The following is a 21,309-nucleotide window of genomic DNA, read 5'->3' on the forward strand; positions in this document are numbered from 1 at the left end:
TACTGCCCTGTCTCTATTATTTCCCATCTCATGGCCAATTCACACATTGCTTTTTAAAGATGCACACCTATAATGTTGTGAGACAGACCTATGTTTGGAGATACAAAGCTCATCCAGACTTTGAACCAGCTTCCTGCCCTATAGTTGATTAGGCTTTACCTCTTTCTTCTCCTTCTTCTCCCCTTCTTGTCCATCTTCCCCCTTGGAGCTGCCCTTCTTTTCCACCCAGAGCTCTGACTTCTCCACCATCATGCGCAGTTTGTCCAGCTCTGACTTGATCACTTTGTAGTTCTCAACATCCTGAGCAGAGATAAGTAGCTGAACCTGTATGGAGATACCATGAAGAACATCAGTCCATTCTACTCATGCTGCTGGATGGCAAAAAAGATCCAGGATGAAAGCCTAGCTCTATTAAAGATGGCATATGAGGCATCTATCTTTCTAAAATTGTTCAGTGGTCCCACAGATTGTTATAACGAAAGCTACAATGCCCCCAGTCATGAGATTCTTGTGTGCAACAAAGTAGCAAAGAATGTATGGAGCAGGAAGGGGAGCCCCACGCACTGTCCCGACCCTAAGCACCACCGTGCATTGGGTAGAAGACCTGAAAGGCGAACCTCTGCATATTCAGCTGAACACATCCGGGCTAATTTCTGAAGGTGACCAAAACTTGCATGTGGAATGAAGAGACACACTCCTATCTTGCACAAAGATGTTGATGTTGCATTGATACACTAATAGTTACACACATGAGCATGTACATATGGTCCAGTAGAATTGCTGTTCCATCCACATAGGTTGCTTGGCTTGTCTGCTGCACCCGGCAATGATCTACATGGATGGAGAGCAAATCTTCTCCCAGTGCAGATCTTCCAGACAAAATAGTCATACTGTGCATGGAAAGCCCATTGATGGACTGGGAACAAGTATGTGTTACATGGAAAATACTACGATGTAGTAGATGTAGACTGGCAGTGATTTTTTTTTTTAAGACTGGGCTTTCAGGCAAGGCTTGTTCTTTTTAACTCAATCATTGTGCAGCATCTAGCTTTTGAGGTGCTTTATACACTATTATTACCATTATTATTGTTAATGATGAAGATGAGGACATGATGAAGCATCTTAATGATGAAGGAGGACAATATGAGGAGGCCACAAAATGCCTCAGCAATGAGACTCTGTAATCAGCTCTTTTTAACTTTGTCTGCTACTTCCCAACCTGGCATCAGTAGTATTTCTTGCAAACAGATGCTGATTTAGTGTCATTGTGGCAACCACATCATCAGAGCTAGATTTGTTTTAAAATAATGATCCCATGACTCACACTTTGAAGCAGATAGGGTGTTGTGTGGCTACCATCTGTAAAGTGATGTGCATCTTAATGGCTCAAACACCATTCAATACACACAGTACTAAAGCAGTGTTTGTTCAGGTAGGTAGATCCAAACAAAGAGAAGGAATATACCCAACAGGGAAGTGAAGACACGCATAGCATGCCAGCCATCTGACCAGTTTCAGTGAGAAACAATTTTAAGAAGGCATCTAAAGGAAATAAATGGAGAGGACTTACAGGTCTGCAGAAGTCACGCAGCATCGAGAGTTACCTGCTTAAAGGTGTGCAGGACCTCCTGCCTCTGGCTGAAATGTTTGAAGAGGAGCTGAAGGGAACCCGAGACAAGTGGGGGGTAATCATGCATGGTCAAATGGATCAGCACACGAAGGAACATCCGCCCTCCTTCATCATCCACTTCTAACATGCTGCTTGTTTTCCTGCAGAAAAAGAAATCTCCAGTTCTAGGAACAGAATGTCCCTGCTTTTCATGCATTAGTCTGTCACAATCCTGTAGCTAAATATTTGTTTTTATGGTAGTTTCTGGCTATTCATGATCTCCTATGCCTATGCTTTCGGCACCAACATAGATATGCTCTATGGAAAAGGTGATTAAGAGCTCTGCTAGAAGAGTTACAAGTGACAAGAACTTACCCAACCGCAAACATGGCTTCTGCCTGCTCACCAATCCGGTCCAAGTTCATTGCTGCAGCTGAAGGAAAAAGAAATGCATAAGAAGTCAGAAATGCTGAGCAACTTCAGGAGACAATTGGAAGATGATATTAGGGAACCTAAGCAAGAAAAGAAGAGAAAATTAATCATCTGAACTGTTGAATTTTGTGCAGTCCTAGCTCCGTATTTCTGACCCAGTCACTAGTCTCTGTCTCAGGGATGAGGAACCAGTCTGCAGGCCACTTTGACTGGTGGGCAGCCCATCTGTCAGTCATCTGATATCATATGACATCAAGTACATCACATGGTGTCAGGCGTTTCTCATCAAGTTTTGATTCTGCCTTCAAAGCTGTGCCTTGAATTTGGCACACTTTCAATCTGGTGCCTTTTTCTGTGACCTTGAAAAGGAAGACCTTTGCAGCTGCAGCTTGAATTCAAAAAGCACCAAAGGCAAGTTGTGTCTACAAAGAAAAAATCAGGAGCACACTCATCAGGTGGGCATGGTTCACCCAAATGGCTTCACAGGCCAAATCCAGAGGCCTGGCATGCCTAATTAGGCCCATGCACCATAGGTGCTCCACCACTGTTTCTTTCTTTCAAGATGCTTCTGCACAGGCATACTACATCCCAACACCATGATGACATAGACCATAGATGAGGAGCCTGTGGCCCAGCTGCTGGACTCCAGCTCTCATCAGCCCCAGCCAGCAAGGTCAGCAGTCATGTAAAGTGGGAGTTGTAATCCAGAAACTTCTAGATGGCCACAGGTTCCCCATCTCTGACACTGATCTCCAGACAAAAGACCTAACACCTATCTGCTTTTGTATTGCCTATTAAGGCAGCATAAAGTTAGAAGAGATTCCATAGAGCAGTTCAAGCACAGAGAAAATAAAAGAAGTAGTAGAGAAGTAGAAGTTACTTGTGGAGTCAAAGGCTGGAGCTGTTCCATCAGCCCCACTGTCCTGCATGGGGTAGACCTCCACAAATTCTTTCTTGAAGACAGAGAGCAAATAGGAGATCCTGTAATCCAGCCGTACATTCAAGATGAACTGAGGAAAAACAGGAAGCATGGGGAGATAGTCAATCGATCCCATTCACATACCTTTCCAGTCTTTCATCATCCTTCCCCCTTCTTAAGCCCCAACTCAATGTCAATAAAAGACCCAACAGGATCAACTGTTGTGTCACATGGTTACAAGCTCTCACAAACTACAGACTTGCTCTAACCTGCAAAATCTCCAGAATTTTCAGCTTTGTTTCCATCACCACAATGTTTTCATTTTCTATGCTCCTTCCTCTATCAGCAGGTTCAGGAACTACCACAGCAGGCATGTTTGAAGAACCAAAGATGGACTGCTTCCTGTTCAGCACCATAGTAGACATCATCTGACCAACACCATGAATAGATTTCCGGACATTCTTCCCTGGAAAAGCAACAACAAAACTCAAGGTTAAAGTTGATCCTACTTGCGCCGACATCTTGCAGTTGCTATTTGCTGACCTTTTGCTACAGATTAGCATAAAAGGTCATTCTATATTCAAGCCAAAGGGAATTGGTGTGAAACCAAAAAATATCTGGTCTGAGTCCTTGAAGGGAAGTACAGTACATTTATATTTTTGTGGTAATTTCAAGTTATTTCCTTAATTATTCTGTTGACATCTTTATTTCCTCTGCATTGTCCAGTGTATGAATATCCTCTGCAAGTCATTATATGCTGCTTGCCAAATTATACCCTTGGCACAGAAAACCCATGGTCATATTCATTACATATACAAATGTAATGAACAAACCAAATAAAAAGAAATATATACAGTGAGTTTTCATGTGCTGAAGTTTTTTCAGGTTTTACTTTAACCTTGCCTGCTCAATCAACATTCATTTAATGAATTAACACCTGTTCCACAGTTCAGTTGCCTTAAAACAGGGATGGGGGATCTGTGGCCCTTCTGATGTTGTTGGATTACATTTCCCATTAGCCCCAGGCAGCATAATCAATTGTCAGAGATGATGGGAGTTGTAGTCCAGCAAGAATTGGAGAGCCACAGATTCTGCATCTCTCTCTTAAAAGTTAAATACTGTCTTAAAAGCTATGGCCATGCAGCATAGTTTGACCATATGTACAAGAAGTATATCTTAATTAGACTACAGCATTTAAAAAAAAAGATATAATAGATCACCACTATGGCATTATTAATTCAAGTGGCATTAGCATTTGGCTGAATAGTAGTGATCCTCAGTGAAGACTCACTGGACATACCAGTCATATCATCATTGTACATGGCCTGCATCATCAGCTGAGGATTCTGGACACAGTCTATGATCCCAAGAAGAGTCCGTGTCAGGCGCAGCAGCTCACTGAAGCTGTAGAAGCCAAAGTAGATGAGGTTGTGGGCAAGACTGACAACCTGTAAAAAGAGAGAGAGGGCCAGGGTGGGTGGGTTATCAAGCTGGTGAAGATGATATCACTCTATATGTCCCAAAAAAACCACCACCACCACCACCACTCTTGAAAAATGTCCCAAACTGCCAATGAGATCAACAAGAGCTGGTGCTGTGGAAAGCTATCCAGTGGCAAACTAGGGAGCAATCAAACCCAATATCCACTGGGATGAGTGGATTTTAATAGACAGATCTCAGGCTCAGCCAGCTGAAGTCCTTTATCCCAGCTGAGCCAGAATTATGCCGGCATAAATCCTCCATCCCAGGGTAAGTCTCGAAAAAGGGGTTACCAGGAGTGTAGCACAGGCAAGACAGGGCAGGGGGAGACTTACCCCTATTCCAAACTCTGTTCATCTCACTCACATGACCTTGCAACCCAGGTGAAGTTACACTAGCAAAAAGGTTGTGTAAACCAAACTCTGTTTTCAAGACTTGTTTTCCCTGTGCCAGGCTCCAGGGCTGGCTCAGGCGGCAATAGCCCCACTCTTGAAAGGAGTTTGGAACAGGGATAATTTACTCTAGCTTAATTAGGATGGCATAAATTATACTGGCTTCCTACAGTTTGGATTGCTCCATTACTCTCCCAATCTGACCTGATATTGGCAGCAGTGAGTACAAGTTCTTCTTTGGCCTTGGGGCCTAACTATATGTGATGTGGAAGACTTTATTATTGGATCTTCCAACGTCTTTTACTTTTTTAAAAAGCAGCCAGAGAAGCCTCAATCTGAATAAAGGCTGAAGCACAGGGAAGATGAATTAACCCTTTCTAAAGCTGCTATTAATCAAATACTCTTTGTATCTCTCTATTTTCCCCTCTGGATAACAATTTCATATACAGTGATTAACTTCATATGCAGGTAAATGGCATGAGGGGAAATCATTTTTTTTAAAAAAAACCTATTCCTAATGACCTCCATCCATATTAGAGGCACCCACGTTTCTTTTTAGGAAAAGTAAACAACGTTGGGAGATGTGATCATGTCATGTGAAGTTTGTCCCTTTATTTTATATGACTCAAGCCACGAAGAAGCCTTGAACCTGATGCCCTAGGGGCAGTGTATATAATTGTGTACATAAAAACTCTCTTCCCCAGTTCAGAAGGGCTGAGAGAAGGAGAGAATCTCTAGTCATCGTCCCCCACAAATAGTTGCATTGTTTCAGTGTTATGTGAGATATTAAATAGTAATCACAATATAGATTGACTCAAAAGGATGAAAGGGCAAAAACACCTGTCCAGAATAAGGAAAGAACCCAATTTTTCAGCATGCCGGTTTATAATGGGAAACAGAGGCACACCAAAAAGTTATAAAACATAACCTGGATTTCCTCCTAGTGTAGACAGAACCTATGGAACAATAAAAAATAAGACTTTGGTCCATTCAGGAGTTGACAGCCGAATGCAACTACTTTATTTATTTTCTTATATTTATCTCCCACCTTTCTTCCATCATGAAACCCAAGGTAGTGAACATGTGGGTCCCATGGGGCCCTCCATCCAGGCACTGGTCTGGGACTAGACCCAGACCTGCTTAGCTTCAGCAAAGTGGTGGCCTCATACACCAGGGCCAAACTCTCACAATATAGCAAAGGCAGATTCCTCACCTCATAAGTCAGTTTGTTCTTCTCCTCATTAGCAAAGGGCACTGCCTCGCTGACCACATTGTTGAGATAATCCTCCACAAATTCCATTGTGCTGGCAAACTTATTCTTTTTGTCATCCCTTGAGCAATTCACATTGGAATCATAGCTGCAAAGGAGAGAGAATGACTGAATGAATTAAAGGGAGATCTAATCTCCAGTACAGATTAGGGTTCCTGAATACACTGCATTATTCACTTTGGTGGCTACATTGATGACATCATTTGGGCACGCATACACACATTTCTCACAAGGTTGCTCTAGCTGGGCCACCCATTTTCTATGACCAGTGAAAAAAGGGTAGGATATGGACCTAGAACCTCATAGATCGGTATTCTTCAACCTTGGATCCTTATATGTTGTCCAATGGCTAGTAGTCACCATAACTATGCTACACTGTCAGAGGCAGTATGCTTCTGAACACTAATTGCTGGGAACCACAAGTGAGGAAAGCGATGTTGCACTCAGGTTTCATTTTCAGGCTTCCCACAGGCATCTAGATGGCCATTATGAGAACAGGATGCTGGACTACATGAGTCATCATTCCCAGACAACTTAGCCAATGGTCAGGGGATCATCGGAGTTATAGTCCAATAGCATCTAAAGACCCAAGGTTGAAGAACACTGGTCTAGATATTATGGTCTTCTCCCTCATACACCCCATCCCCTTTTGCTCCAGAGACCCTCAACAATCCTTACTCTTTGATGGTGATGGCTGTAGGGATCTCAGTCCACAGACGTGCAAACTTCACAGGCATCACCTTCTCCTGTGGATCCCTGTCCACATGAACATGTAGCATAAGATGGCAGAAGGAGGCCCGGAGGTCAAAGGGCAGCATCTCATCTGCCATGCAGAGGAAGATTAGCTCCACTCCCAGTTGCTTGGAGATTTCTTTAATGGCCAAGTATTGCCTGTCCATGCACATGCGGGCAAACAACTTCAGCTGGTATCTGTGAAGGGCAAAAGCAGAGATGGAGACAAGACAAAGAGTGGACAGAGAAAAGTAAGCATTGAGCAAGTGCAGAAGGCAAAAAGAAAACAAATCATTAATAAAGGCCTATTCCATAGTGCCTATTCAGTAGTAAAAAGGTAAAGGTGTCCCCACACTTATAGTGCGAGTCATTTCCGATTCTTAGGGTGACATCTTGCGACATTTACTAGGCAGGCCGTATATATGGGGTGGGATTGCCAGTTCCTTCCCCAGCCTTTCTTTACCCCCCAGCATATGCCACGTACTCATTTTACCGACCACGGATGGATGGAAGGCTGAGTGGACCTCGACCCCTTTTACCGGAGATTCGACTTCCTCCTTCCGTTGGAATCGAACTCCGGCCGTTAGCAGAGCTTCAGCTGCGTTACAGCCACCTACCACTCTGCGCCACGGAGGATCAGTAGTAGTAGTAGTAATTATTATTAACATTTATTCATCACTTGCTACATAAAATGTCTCAAAGAAACAATTGTAAAAAAAAATACAAACACAAAAGTTTAAAACAAACATCAAAAGAAAAAAACATTATTTACTCAGTGTTCATCCTTCAATATTGTAAAGAGGACAAATCCTACCCAACCCCACTAAAAGATGGACGCCACAGCATTATGCAGCCAATAGGTATACAATGAAAAAAAAAATCAAATTATATTTACAAGTACATGATGACAAAAGAGTTACTACAGTTTTGTTTAAAAGCAAACATACTAGAAGGCTATTTTAAGATTGCTAGAGTAAGAGAGAAGAATTGCTAAATGGGAGGAAGATTGTCAAGGATCAGGAATAACCAATACCAGTGGGCAAAAGGAATTAAAACAAGAACCTCTTGTTACCTATAGTAGCTCAGAATGTTCTCATCATGGGCATTGCCTGCTCGTGCTTCCTGAGCTAGCTGCCGGATGCTCTTTTCATGGTGATCATTGTTTCTGTCACTCCAAGTTAGCCAAACCTCCTCCTCAGAAAATTCAATACTCAAGTACTCATGAGTCTGGGACATCTCCTTCACGGGCCTCAACCTGAAAATCAAATGGCGACATTGAACCAATGAGATTATTTCCCCCATTTTACAGGCAGAGCTGCAACAAAGAGAAGAAACAAAACCTTAAATGCCATTTAATCCTGGGCCAGTTCAAAGCTAGTAAGCAACTCTTCACCACCCCGTCATTCCATCTTTCAGTCTTTCCATCAATCTGTCCATTATTTTTCTAACCTGCTTTTTGACTACAGAATGAGGCCCCAATAACGGCCAACTAATTATCAAGAAATTTTATCTTCAGAATACACTGACTCCTTCAGGGAGAGAATAGTATAATACTTTCTCTATAATCAGCACCATTTCCCTGCAATTCGCTTCATTCATGCTTGAGAAATAATGACATTTGAAAGAAACTGATCTTGGTTGATCATTCACTCACAACACTGAGAAATGTTTTTAAGGGCAACCATCAGCTGAATTTACATCATAACCTACAGTTGGGATATATCCACATGAATTTTTCTCTTTTAATGGGTTTGTACTGAACTACGTCTTTTTTATTAAATTGTTTGGTTTTGCTCATTGAAATTCTGGTTTTTTTTATATGGTTATATTGCTGGAAGTGTTGTTTTTATTTTTAAATGTTGGGAGCATTTGTTACTGTTGACAGCCATTTTAAGTTCAGCTGTGTGCGCTTCTAGACTGTCACTATTTTCAGATGGGATTAAATCACATACCGGCAAATTTAGATTGCACAATTATAGTTGATTGGGAGGTCATGTGAAACAAACCTGCCTCTGCAAAAGATGGACTTTTTGCAATACGGAAAGTGATGGGAAAATGCACTAGAAAGTGTGGAGTAATACTTGCTTTGATGCAATATCATACAACCTGACTGCAAATAAATCAGACTGAATGCTCATTAAATAGCCTACATTGTCTAATCTTCCTGCAAACAAATCAGGATGAATGTTCAATAAACAGATCATCTGTAAGCACCCTTTGTTGTTGGAAAGGCAGCATACAAATAGTAAATCAAATCAATTATATAGTGAGCTGAAATAACTAGAGCTCTTCTCAAGAAAGTCTTCATGGACTTGTCTGAAATAAACCCATTGACCCAAGGCACTCATTTTTAACTGTTATGGGTTTTAACCTGCCCCCCTCCTGCATTGCTATTTCTCCCGTCACATCTTAACATGGTGCTGGGAGACTACTGCTCGACCCCCTTACCGTTGGCCTACAGGGTACCGCGGGGTTCCATTCTGTCTCCCATGCTCTTTAGCATTTATATGAAACCACTGGGAGAGGACATCCGGAGATTTGGAGTGCAATGTCATCAATATGCTGATGACACTCAACTCTATCTCTCCCTTCCATCTGATGGCAGGGTGGGAGTACGAGTCCTAAACTGGTGCCTGGAGGCTGTGAAGGGCTCGATGTGGGCGAACAGACAAACTTAATCCACATAAGACAGAAGTGTTGCTGGCCAAGGGAAAAACTGCCCCAGGGATAGAGTTGCAACCTTGAAAGAGCAGGTCTGCAGTTTAGGAGTTCTTCTGGATCCTGCCCAGCTGCTGGAATATCAGGTGGCTGCAGTAGCCAGAGGTGCTTTTGGCTATCTCAAAATGGTCTACCAGCTGCGTCCATTCCTGGAAGCAGCTGACTTGGCCATGGTGACACATGCATTGGTGACATCGAGGCTTGATTACTGTAATGCACTCTACGTGGGGCTGCCTATGAAAACAATTTGGAAACTACAGTTGGTCCAAAATGCAGCAGCCAGAATGTTAACTGGAGCATGGTGCAGGGAGCATATCACCCCTGTGCTTTACCGACTCCACTGGCTCCCAATTTGTTTCCGAGCCCAATTAAAAGTGCTGGTTTTGACAGTTAAAGCCCTAAATGGCCTTGGACCAGTGTACTTAAGGGACCGCTTATGTCCATATGTTCCTACCATGGATTTAAGATCATCTACCTCTGGTCTCCTCTGCGTGCCTGGAATGAAAGAAGTTAGAGAGGCACGCGGGAGAGGGCCTTTTCAATTGTGGCTCCCAGACTTTGGAATTCCCTGCCCCAAGAAGCCTGCTTTGCTCCCTCCCTGATGGTCTTCCAGAAACTTGTAAGAACTATTTTGTTCCAGAGAGCCTTTGGTTGGGACTGACGGTTCAGCCTGACACTGTTTTAAGTTTTTTATCTTTTATTTTTATCTTTTAAGTTCTTTAATTCTCACTCTTTTATATGAGTATGCACATATATACATGTATGTATGTTTGTATGTGTATGCATAATGCATTTTATGTATTTTAATAGTATTTTATGCATTTTAATTTACTGTAATGTTTGTGTTTTTATTGTGTATTTTATTATATATGTGTGCTATTTTATTGTAGCTGCCCTGAGTGCCCTATTGTAGGGTAGAAGGGCAGGACAGAAATATTTTAAATAAATAAATTATTCCAAATAAATAAATAAATAAACACTGAGGAGGGTAATTTCTTAGCAGAAAAGCAAGGCAGCTCCAGTGTTCAGAGGAAACAAGCTCCCTAGATACTCACTCAGTCTGGATCAGGATGTCAGTGTTTTTGGGGTCCAGTACACATTTGCAGATCAGCTCCTGGGTGACAGGAATGGCTACATGGTTTGACACACACAAATCCGATAGATAGTCTAAAAACCTAGGGTACACATGAGAGGCTCACATTATTCTCCAACCAATGTACAAGGAGTAGAGCCCCACCTGGCCCCTTTCTGAGCTCCTTTTGGCTTGGGAAAAAATCATTCTGCTCATCGCACATTTCACACAGCAATCTAACATTACTATAACTTCTCATTGCTGCAGAAGAAAATCCATCAAAACTCCAAAGCAATTTTTTAACAATGCAGATCTTTTTTTACAGCACAATTCTTAACACCAGACATTTTCAGTGGAGAGAAATGACTATATTGCACTAGAAAACTGCTTTATATTTAAGGAAAACCAGATACTTCTTGAGGTTATTTCAGTCAGCAATACTCACCATAAAGGTTATTTCCAGCATGTCTAATTCAGAACATTCTTCTGAATAGCTTTCCTGTTCATTTGCTGCCAGTTCCTTCAGCCCCTTCTTATACATGAGAACTACAGCTACCCTCCAATAATCTGCAGCCGTCCCCACTGTATCCAAAGCCCTTAAGTTACCTTTATTCCAACAATTTTTCACAATGGCAGCAGGGCAGAGTTCATATACAGCAGGGGTGGGGAACCATGCTCAGCCCAAGGGCCACATTACCTCATGGGCAACCTTCTGGAGACCACACACCAATGGTGGGAGGAGCAAAGGCAAAAGTGGGTGGAGCAACAGCTGTGATTCTTTGTACAGTCTAGAGGTTTCTACATATACGCACACCCATCTTCTCCATCCTCCATCCAGGCAAGCAAGAGGCATTATCACAATTCAAGGACACATTCCAGCCAGGCAAATGCACTCATATACAGCACAGACAAGAGCTGTTGAGAGGCATAGTCTAGGGAGAGAACCAAGGGCCAGACAGAGAGGCCTGGAGGGCCAAATTCAGTCCCCTTGTCTGAGGTTCCCCACCTCTGACGTATAGTTTTCACAGAAGATACATGTGGAAAGAAAAAGGAAATGTGTCACGAAGTATGTTTCCCTTCGTACTAGTTCACTGAGCTGTATTTAGGATGGCCAATTAGCCAATAAAAAAGCAGCTTTGTTTTTCAGTCTTGACCAATGGCTTGATTTAGCAAGAATTAGCAGCATTTAACACAGAAATAAATATTTCCACCTTGTAATAGCTTCAGATTAAAAGGTCTAGTTCTATGGTTGATAACTCTAGCTGCCTCACTGCCAATGGGGTGACACACACCTGGGTTCTCGGTTCTTTCGCACCAAGCTCACAAAGGTCTCCACCTCCGTCTTGGTGATGTGTTTTTCGAGCAGCTTGCGGTTGTTGTGCAAGAGGGCAGTGATGGTATCCTCTGCCAAGATATCGTAGCCAATCTGGGACTGCATCATGCCAAACTGCTTGGCGATGTGTTCCTGGGGGAGGAGGAGAACACACCCGGGCAAAAAGACCAATCTGCATTAGAACTGAAGTATAATTTAGCAACATCCAAACTTTAAGAGTCCTCCATTTAGCCATAAAGGTGAGGGCTTTAAAAAACAACACTACTGTTACTGTTTGAATGGCAGTTCTCTTATAAGCCAACTGAGAAAATAGAAGCCCACGAAGCAAGCGGGTGTTATTTGCTTTGCTTCCCACATGGATCATCTTTATGTCTAAAGGCCACAGAAAAACAGAACTCCAAAGTTTATTTATTTTATTTATTATTTGATTTATATCCCGCCCTTCCTCCCAGGAGGAGCCCAGGGAGGCAAACAGAAACACTAAAAACACTTTAAAACATCATAAAAGCAGACCTTAAAAGACATTAAAACAAAACAACGTTAAAAACATTTTAAAAAACTTTAAAAATCTTTTTTTAAAGGGTTAAAAACATATTATTAAAAAACACATATTAACAAGCAATTCTAACACAGAAGCAGACTGGGATAGGTCTCAACTTAAAAGGCTTGTTGAAAGAGGAAAGTCTTCAAAAGGCGCCGAAAAGATAGCAGAGATGGCGCCTGCCTAATATTCAAAGGGAGGGAATTCCACAGGATAGGTGCCACCACACTAAAGGTCCGTTTCCTATATTGTGCAGAACAAACCTCCTGATAAGATGGTATCTGCAGGAGGCCCTCACCTGCAGAGTGCAGTGATCAACTGGGCATATAAGGGGTAAGACGATCTTTCAGGTATCCTGGTCCTGAGCTATATAGGGCTTTGTACACCAAAACTAGAACCTTGAACTTGGCCCGGTAGCAAATGGGCAGCAGGTATGAATGTAGTATCTCCCACAGGCTTATGTCCTAATGCCAACAAAACCTATAAACCCTTTAGTAAAGGCCTACCTGGTTCTTACGATAGTCCTCCTGGGAGTGCCGCAATACCCTGTAGCAGAGCCGGAACATGTACTGGTAGGGAGCATTCTTCTGGTCAGACAGCTCTTCCAGACGCACAAGTGGACCTTCCCCACCCTTGTCCTTGAATGGAGCTTTCAGGATCCCAAAGATCTACCCAACACAAATGGAAGTTACCAGTCAAACTGAAAAGTATCTATCTGCAGCATAAATTCTGGAAAGTGGCATTGGAGGAATCAGCTCAGCCCCATGGCGACTGTGATGTGGGGTCCCACAAGATTCCATTCTCTCCTCATCCATGGGAATGGACCAGGACCCAATGATAGTGAAAGAGACACCTCATGATAATGGCTGGAATGGCTCTTGCATCTGCCTCTGCAACTACCCCTTGGCCCTTATATCTTTGTGAAGGGCCTTTCTGATCCATTGGACAACATCAGGGTGCACAAAGGTCCCTTCAATTATTAGGGGTGCAAATACAAAGGAGTTAAGCATCTCAGTTTGCAGAGGTGCCTCCAGAAGTTGGGGTTGCCAGTTTGCAACCTAAAAGGAGGTGTTCTGAAATGGCCACCCTGTTAGAAGCAGATTTGACATGAACAGTCAAGGAGGTGAGGTGTAACAGCCTTCATGTCAGGCATTTCTCTGGGCTCTACCCTTGCCTGACACCATTATGGCTTTCCCTCAGGCATCAGGTGAAATTGGCTCATAATGGCACCACACTGAGATCATTACTTGGCCTTTTTTCTCTCTTTAAACCTGAGACAACAAAGTGCTTTCAAGTAGAAAAACTTCTCGTTCTGAGGAATTCACAATGGCAGGGTCCCTTCACGCCATGACTACCTAATCAAAGGGGAAGAAAGTGTTTCCTGTCTGTTGCTCAAAAAAGTCAAATAATGTTGATGATGGAGACAGAGCTCCTCAGAAGCCCTGTCACAGTGGAGCAAGCAGGTCAGAAGCTAGAAGCTCCAACTCTCAGGGACAAAGAGTCTAAAGCTAAGTTGCAAGGTCCTAAAGCTAAGTCTTGCCTGTTGAAACAAATGTGAAGAATAACCAACTCCAGGGTAACCACATCCTCCACTGATGGAGAAAGACCTATTATGTGCAGTGCATTCCCATACAGGTTTACTCAGAAGTGCATCCCATCATGTTTAAGGCAGTTTACTCCCTTATTTGTTTAGGACGGTAGCTTTAGAAGAGGCATTGATGTAATCAAAACTCTCCACTCAATACTGCAGTGATGTCGTCTCCATCAAGTCTTTCTCTGAAGACCCATTTTTTACTCTAGACCTAATCACCTGTTTCAGAATGTTCTGCTCCCTCATGAGTTTCTGCCTCTCCCGGTTAGGCTTGGTAACAACTATATCCAAAACATTCTGCCCATTGTTGGGTACATCGCTGACGAAGAAAACCAAGTCCTCCAGCAGTTGGATCACAAACCTGCCAGACAGGTCATGGATAGTATCATCAATCAATGATCTCTACCACCTCAAACTAGAGTCACTAATAACATACGTGCAATAGTTATACAATAAGAAACCAAAGCAACATAAATGTAAACTATGGCCTTAATAATTTGTCTTGTTCCTTATAATTCACATTCTTCACCAAAACGGTTTCACATTCTGCAGCAAGAAATGTCAAGTTATGTCTGCAAGATAATTTATGCAAATCAATACAAAATGCTCAGGTCACCTCATGGGCATAAAAGATTTGTTGTTTTCTTGCAAAAAGGAACCTTATATTGGTTCTTCAAATTGATGGTCCTAATACTACAAATGTCGATTTATATCTGTCAAAGGAACCTGTTCCACCATTGCCTCCCCATGCACATTCTGCCAGTCCCTCACTGAATCAAAATACTTGATCCTTTTACCTCCGGTCATTCTGGCTGAGGAATCCTTCATTCATCTTCTCCACCACATTGGCTAACATGTAGCTGGCATCATTGGCAAAGTCCAGGTCACGGATTTCTGACACTGGCACGGAGACAATGGCAAAAGCCTCTTTGTCCTCCTTGGTGGGGCATGTGCCAAGCTGAAAAAGAGAACCTGACCATCCAGTACCAAAGTTTGCTTTGTCCCTAAAAGAACCAAGTATCTGTTTTTGGGCACTTTATACTTCCTGCATATCCTAGAATACATTGCTTTGAGAGGCACAAGATCTTCCCTCTTTCCCTGTTTTCTGATGCCAGATCAAAAAGCTCTTGGTCAAGTAAGCATCTGATCTGGATGAGAAATATATTTTCTGAGCTAATTATTCTGCTCATGGTTTTATTCTAAACATTTTAAAAAAAATCATTACGGTTGTGTTTCTTACAGTTGATATTGGATAATGTGCCATTATATAGCGAGAGAGAGCCAGGACAGAAAATGTTTAATACATCAAATTTATATTGCCACAGTTACATGGCCAATCATCTACCGAGACCATAACTCTGTCTCTTAGCTGCAACCATATTGGATGCTTCAAAGTTAGTGTACAGGAAACGGAATTGTGAAACTGTCCATCCTGTATCAGTCAGCAATGGCTCCCAGCACTCAGAAGCAGTAGCATGCCTTGTGGTGGGGAAGAGTCACAGAGCTGCTCTCCCAACACTGGTAGGGCGGGGAAAGGGTGGCGGTGAGGTTAGGACTGCATGGGTGAACAGATGAGAGCACTGGATTGGCTCCACAAAAGACAACTGTAGCAAACTAACACTCTTTCATTACGGACCAGTTCCCTGTTTATAGCAAAAGCAACCCTCCGGACAAGAAATAAACTTACCATGAGGCGAATGGGTCGCTCTTCATCAACATCAATGGGTACATTGGTACTCTGGATCCAGGTGTTGGTGCAGAGGTGACGCAATCGAACATAGGAGTTCCTGAGATCACCACAGAATAGTAGGAAGGAACAAGATATTAGGTATGTGTAAATCCCAAGGACTTTAATGAGACTGAAGCAGTTAAATCATTAAATTCCATTGATTTCAATGGGATTTCACTTGGTCTCTAAATTGTATCCATTACCTGTTGAACTGCACCCTTTTGAGCATTTGTGGCTGTTTTGCACTCCACCACACCCCTGGGCTAGGAGGAGAGCCTCCTGCCCCAGTTCTGGGGTGGGGAAAAAAGCCTTTTTAAACTCAGGTGCCTCTTCTTACCTTTGAAAAGTGCCATTTTCCCCTTCTGGGATAGTGCGGTTGTTAGAAGGTTTTAGAGACAGGAAATAGGAAGAAGCACTCTTTTCTCTTTCCTGAGCTTCTCTAAAGCCTTATACCCCCATGCCTAATTTTGGTAATTAGTAGCGGGTCACTGAAAACAGCCTCAAGGGCCACAGCCAACCCCAGGGCCACCCCTGACAGAGAGAGATTAGGAGCAGTGGATTTTGAGATGCCTACTTACTACTTGCATTTGTGTGCATTCTCTTCATATTCTACATTGGTAGGTGTATAAGACTGTGCACAATGTGGAGAAAGTGGATAGAGAGGTCCTGCTTGTGGGCTTCCCATGGGCAACTGAATGCCACTGTGAGAACAGATTGCTGGACTAGCTGGGCCTTTGGCCTGATTCAGCAGGACTCTTCTTATGTTTTCTTTTCTTGTCTGCTTATGTTTGCACACAAAAATCCCTTTGTCAACAATGCCTGCTTTCTGTATCTCCATGCTGGGTTGGACTGTTTGGGTGTCCTGGATAAAGCAACTTACCGGGGGACAAAGGAGTCAGTCTTCTGCAGTGTAGTGGGATCCAGTTCAAAAAGGGAAGCAATGTCATTGCCATGAGGCACAGCCACCAGTCGATACTTGATCTTTTCCCCTGTGTATCTCCGACTGCAGCGATTGGTTCCAGCCTGTCCCAAAGTAAGGCATTTTTCAGTTGTGTGTTAGCAGGGCCGCCAAAGTTCATGTACCAAAAATGATCATGAATGTGCTATGGGATCTTCAGGGAGTTCCAAGGTACCACCCCACCACCACCTCAGCCACAAACCCTTCTACTATGACTTCCAACTTCATGCGCAGCAGATACCCATGGCTGAACTGGGAGTGGGACAAAAACAACAATTCAACACCTCACTAATTTATTACCATAGTAGGAATATTCAGCAAAACCCTCATTTTGACATTTTACCATGTTACACCCGATAAATACTTTGGTGCCTGTGCATCAGACGCAAACTGCAATAGCCACCAAAAATAGCTCCCTGTATGAGCACCTTGTGGCAAACCGTCACCGGATCTGCTGCCAGCCACCAGAGAGTGGCTCCCAAGTTGTTAAAATACAAGACTCAAGCCTTTCTGATGTTTGCTTGCAAGTGTCAACACAGCATTATAAAACAACAAACCAGACAGTTGTAAGAGGTATTCATCATACCAGTTAACGATGAAAAGCAACAATTATTTTGGATTCACTTATAAAGCTATGACCCAGTTGCACAGGCTTTGCGACCCACATGCAGATCACAACTCTGGGGTTGGGAAACACTGCTCTAGGCCTCTCTATTTGACCACCAGAACTTTTCCCAGGCCACAGGATCTTCTCAGCCTCTCTCTCCCCCCCCCCAAGATGACACTCCTCACCAGCCCTACTTCATACTCTCCTTGAGTGTTTTTGCTTGACTGGAATGTGTCCTTGATCTCCTACAATGCCTTGGTTGCCTGAATGGAGGACAGAGAGGGTGCTTGTAGAAGCTAGCCTACTATACAAAGGTACAGTTTACATGTGTTGCTTCACCCACTTTTGCCTCCATTATTATGTGATCCCCACAAGGTTGTCCAGATGGGAATGTGGCCCTCGGTCTCAGCAGGTTCCCCACCCCATTAGACTGTTGTTCTACAAGTATAGCAGGCTGATATTTTTTACATGCTAGCTCTTGTAAGGTTATTAAATTGTGTTCTTTTTATATTGCCATTGTATGTTGTTAGTTTATATATTATGTTAACCACTTTGTGAGGATACTCTCCTGAAAAGGTGGACAAAAATGTATTAAATAACTAAGTAGTGTTGGTCACATTGCTGTACCCTTCAGTGGCGTCATTAGGGAGGTGCGAGGGGAGCGGACCGCACCAGATGACACCATCAGAGGGGGGTGACTCTCAGCTTTAATTTTTAAAAAAATTAAGTTTCTAGGTGGTCCGGTTCTCGAGATATACATAAAAACGTCAGCCGCCCCCCAGTGGCGTCACTAGGAGAGTGCGGGGGGTGCGGACCACACCAGGCGACACCATCAGAGGGGGGTGATTCTCAGCTTTAATTTTTAAAAAAAAGTTTCTAGGTGGTCCGGTTCTCGAGATATACATAAAAATGTCAGCCGCCCCGTTAAATCTTTTTTTAAACTACTGTATAGCACTTTGTAGCTTTAACCCCGCCCATTCAGGATTGCAGTCAATCAGTGAAGTGTTTGTTTGACCTGTGGCAGTGTCTAGTAAACCTCATTGCAAGGCCAGAAAATGGTGGTTTCCCCCCCATTTATCTGAAAATCTCATAAATTGGGTAATTATATATATTTCAGTTTTTCCCCCTCTTGTGTGTAGGAGTCAGATCCTGGGCAGTGTTTTCAAAACCTTCCCAATACTTGCTTTTGTGGGGGTAAAAGCATTGCTAATCCCATATCTCCAGAGTAAATCCCATTGAATTCAACAGGATTTACTTTTGAGTAGACATGGTTATGAATGTGCTGAAAATCAATGGGACTTTGGAGTGAATGTAAAAAAGAATTGTGTTTGTGTTGTCTTTCTGTCCCCCCCTCCTCCAGTCCTATTTTAAAGCAAGTAGGCAGGGCTTACTTAGGTATTAGTTTTTATTCTGTAGGAAACGAATACTGATTTTTTAAAAACTAATACTGATTTTTCTGCAATGACCAACTGGTTTGACAATAAACTATTATATGGGCTGTATGTATTTATACATCTGTAGTGTGTGTGTGTAGTCTTTCCAACAACCCTGTGAGGTAGGGTTGGAAACCAAGGCAGCTCACAACAAGAAATAAAGCCATTTTAAATCCAATAACCATAAAGCAAGAATAAACAGTTGGAAAACAGCCTAAAGGGGCATGATTCTGAATTTTGGGTTGGGTGAATGAAGTTTATTTATTTATTATTTGATTTATATCCCGCCCTTCCTCCCAGTAGGAGCCCAGGGCGGCAAACAAAAGCACTAAAAGCACTTTAAAAGATCATAAAAACAGACTTTAAAATATATTAAAACATCTTTGAAAATATTTTTTTAAAGCTTTAAAAAAACATTTTTTTAAAAAAAAGAAAAGGCTTAAAAACATATTAAAAAGCAATTCCAACACAGACTCAGACTTGGATAAGGTCTCAACTTAAAAGAACAAGTTGAAAGAACAAGTTCCTTATCACTTGAGGCTGTAGTTCTCTGCACACTTCCCAGTTTGAGTAAGCCCCATTGAATACATTGGGACTTGCTTCTGAGTAAACAAACATCGGATTGCATTATATATTTAAAGATTGTGTAATTCATAAACATATTTGATAGTCATGTTTATATAAATATTTCTTCATACTGTGTCCCAATAAGTATTTGATTTCACACTATGGTTGTAGATGATTTTTTCCTCTACATTTTGAGTGTGCCCTTCTTCCTGGGGGTGGTCATGGTTCTCCGTTGTTTTCATCCTGAGGGGAGGATAGGCTGAGAGATGGTGAGTAGCACATTTAAGGTCTCTTCACCTCCCCCCCCCTTTTTATTTATATTTATTTTATATTTCTCCAATATCTTCCCTGGCTGTTTTTATGTATTTTAAATATTTTTAGATTAAATAGATAGGAAATCATAATTGTGAACCTCCCTAAAAGCAATTTACCTATCCTTATATTTTGGCAAAGTGATGGTGTGAAGGCATGCTGGTAGAACAAGAGACCATGTTTGAGGCATGTTATAAGGTGTTTGAGGACTTTGTCACACATTACTTTTTGAGACCTGTAGATTCATGTTGGAAAGAACACGTGCACGTATTGAATGGTGGCTTGGGTGCTGTTTTTTCAGTCTACGCTGCATGCGTAGCGAAGGTGATACATCATCTGGCAGCTAGCTTCATAACGTGAGAATGAAAAACATTTGGATCACCATTCACTTGTTTACTTTTCTCACTATTGAGACCGCTTCATATATTACTTTTTCATATACAGAAATTTAATCTTTGTATAGGAAAAAGTATTTTGTAAAATGTGAAGGACAGTGGCTGCCCAGTCAGTATAACCACTGTACAAGATCTACTCAGCCACTGTAATTACCTTTTTGTTTTGAGTGCCCTTTTGTCTGGGTCTTGGTTCAGGTGTGTATCCAACTTTGATGTGCTTATGGAAGGGGTGTGCAAGTAGTGCCCCCCCCAAGTGTGGAGGCTTGGACAAACATTGTGTTATGGAAAACCAAAGTCTGTGTGAAAGTACATATTTGGGAATGCCATCAGTGTAATCCTAAACACACTTAATAAATAATGTCGAACTTGCACGTCACAAAATATATTACGGTCATGTCCATAAGCACCAGGAGGGTAGTCGCCCAGGGGATCTTAGTCCCTCTGCTTTTTTGGGAGCAGGGTCCCTATGTCTCCATGCATCCTACAGTCAGCATGAAAAGGGAGTGTGTTAGTCACTGAGAAGAGTCTTCTAATATGCTTCCTTGCCTTTTCTGCAGATTGGAGCCAATCAGAGTGAAAGGAGGTGAGTCAGCCATTGAGAAGACTCTTCTCAGTTGCTAACGCTCTCCACTGTCATGCTGATTGGCTCCTAGAGATGTTTGTTGTTGTGAGAGAATGCATTAACAAAGATCTCATTCTTAATCCAGGAGCAAAAAAGGGTGTATGTGGCTGTAACTATCATGAAGGGACCCTGCAGCTCTGAATTTTCTACTAAACAACTGATAAATACCTATGTAACTTTGTGTCTGGAGACTTATTATTAAGAATCACTTTCCATAATTGTAAGGAGGTGTGTCCACACACATTCATCCCAGGCACCTAAATGAGGGGAGAGAGCAGCATAGGGACATAAGCAGGTGTCTTATTCCAGGGGTTCCCAAACCTTTCTTCTACATAGACCACTTGAAAATTGCTGAGGGTCTGAAAGTATCTGAAAATTTACTATGGGCATATGCAAGATAATTAACTCCCATTAGTAATAAGAGCAAGAATTTGAGCTGTGCGTATGATATTGTAATTTAAAGGTGTAATTTTAATTTTGTTAGTTGTTTATGTCACTACTATTGCCATTACATTCAGTGATATACGGGAATTACGATTTACGAGTAACATTAGTACAAAAAACATTACTAAGGATTCTGTATGGTCTGATACAGGAG

The 21,309-nt window shown here is 42.3% G+C and overlaps 1 protein-coding gene across 4 annotated transcripts in view; it reads right to left on the reverse strand.

Moving 5' to 3' along the window:
- The window catches only part of ITPR3 (inositol 1,4,5-trisphosphate receptor type 3), a 150,007-nt gene that overhangs the window by 41,860 nt on the left and 86,838 nt on the right, over positions 1 to 21,309 (reverse strand). For all 4 annotated transcript variants that reach the window (XM_061632412.1, XM_061632411.1, XM_061632413.1 and 1 more), the window contains 16 exons: positions 16,698 to 16,840; positions 15,776 to 15,875; positions 14,886 to 15,046; positions 14,308 to 14,449; positions 13,004 to 13,165; positions 11,916 to 12,088; positions 10,607 to 10,726; positions 7,906 to 8,088; positions 6,780 to 7,031; positions 6,045 to 6,189; positions 4,261 to 4,408; positions 3,230 to 3,426; positions 2,922 to 3,051; positions 1,985 to 2,042; positions 1,605 to 1,770; positions 160 to 324 (listed from right to left, as the gene is read on the reverse strand). In XM_061632412.1, the coding sequence (XP_061488396.1) occupies positions 160 to 324; positions 1,605 to 1,770; positions 1,985 to 2,042; positions 2,922 to 3,051; positions 3,230 to 3,426; positions 4,261 to 4,408; positions 6,045 to 6,189; positions 6,780 to 7,031; positions 7,906 to 8,088; positions 10,607 to 10,726; positions 11,916 to 12,088; positions 13,004 to 13,165; positions 14,308 to 14,449; positions 14,886 to 15,046; positions 15,776 to 15,875; positions 16,698 to 16,840 (2,445 nt within the window). The remainder of the gene's footprint in view (positions 1 to 159; positions 325 to 1,604; positions 1,771 to 1,984; positions 2,043 to 2,921; positions 3,052 to 3,229; positions 3,427 to 4,260; positions 4,409 to 6,044; positions 6,190 to 6,779; positions 7,032 to 7,905; positions 8,089 to 10,606; positions 10,727 to 11,915; positions 12,089 to 13,003; positions 13,166 to 14,307; positions 14,450 to 14,885; positions 15,047 to 15,775; positions 15,876 to 16,697; positions 16,841 to 21,309) is intronic.

The sequence above is a fragment of the Rhineura floridana genome, chromosome 6 (assembly GCF_030035675.1).
Source record: "Rhineura floridana isolate rRhiFlo1 chromosome 6, rRhiFlo1.hap2, whole genome shotgun sequence".
In the NCBI taxonomy this organism is placed as follows: Eukaryota; Metazoa; Chordata; class Lepidosauria; order Squamata; family Rhineuridae; genus Rhineura; species Rhineura floridana.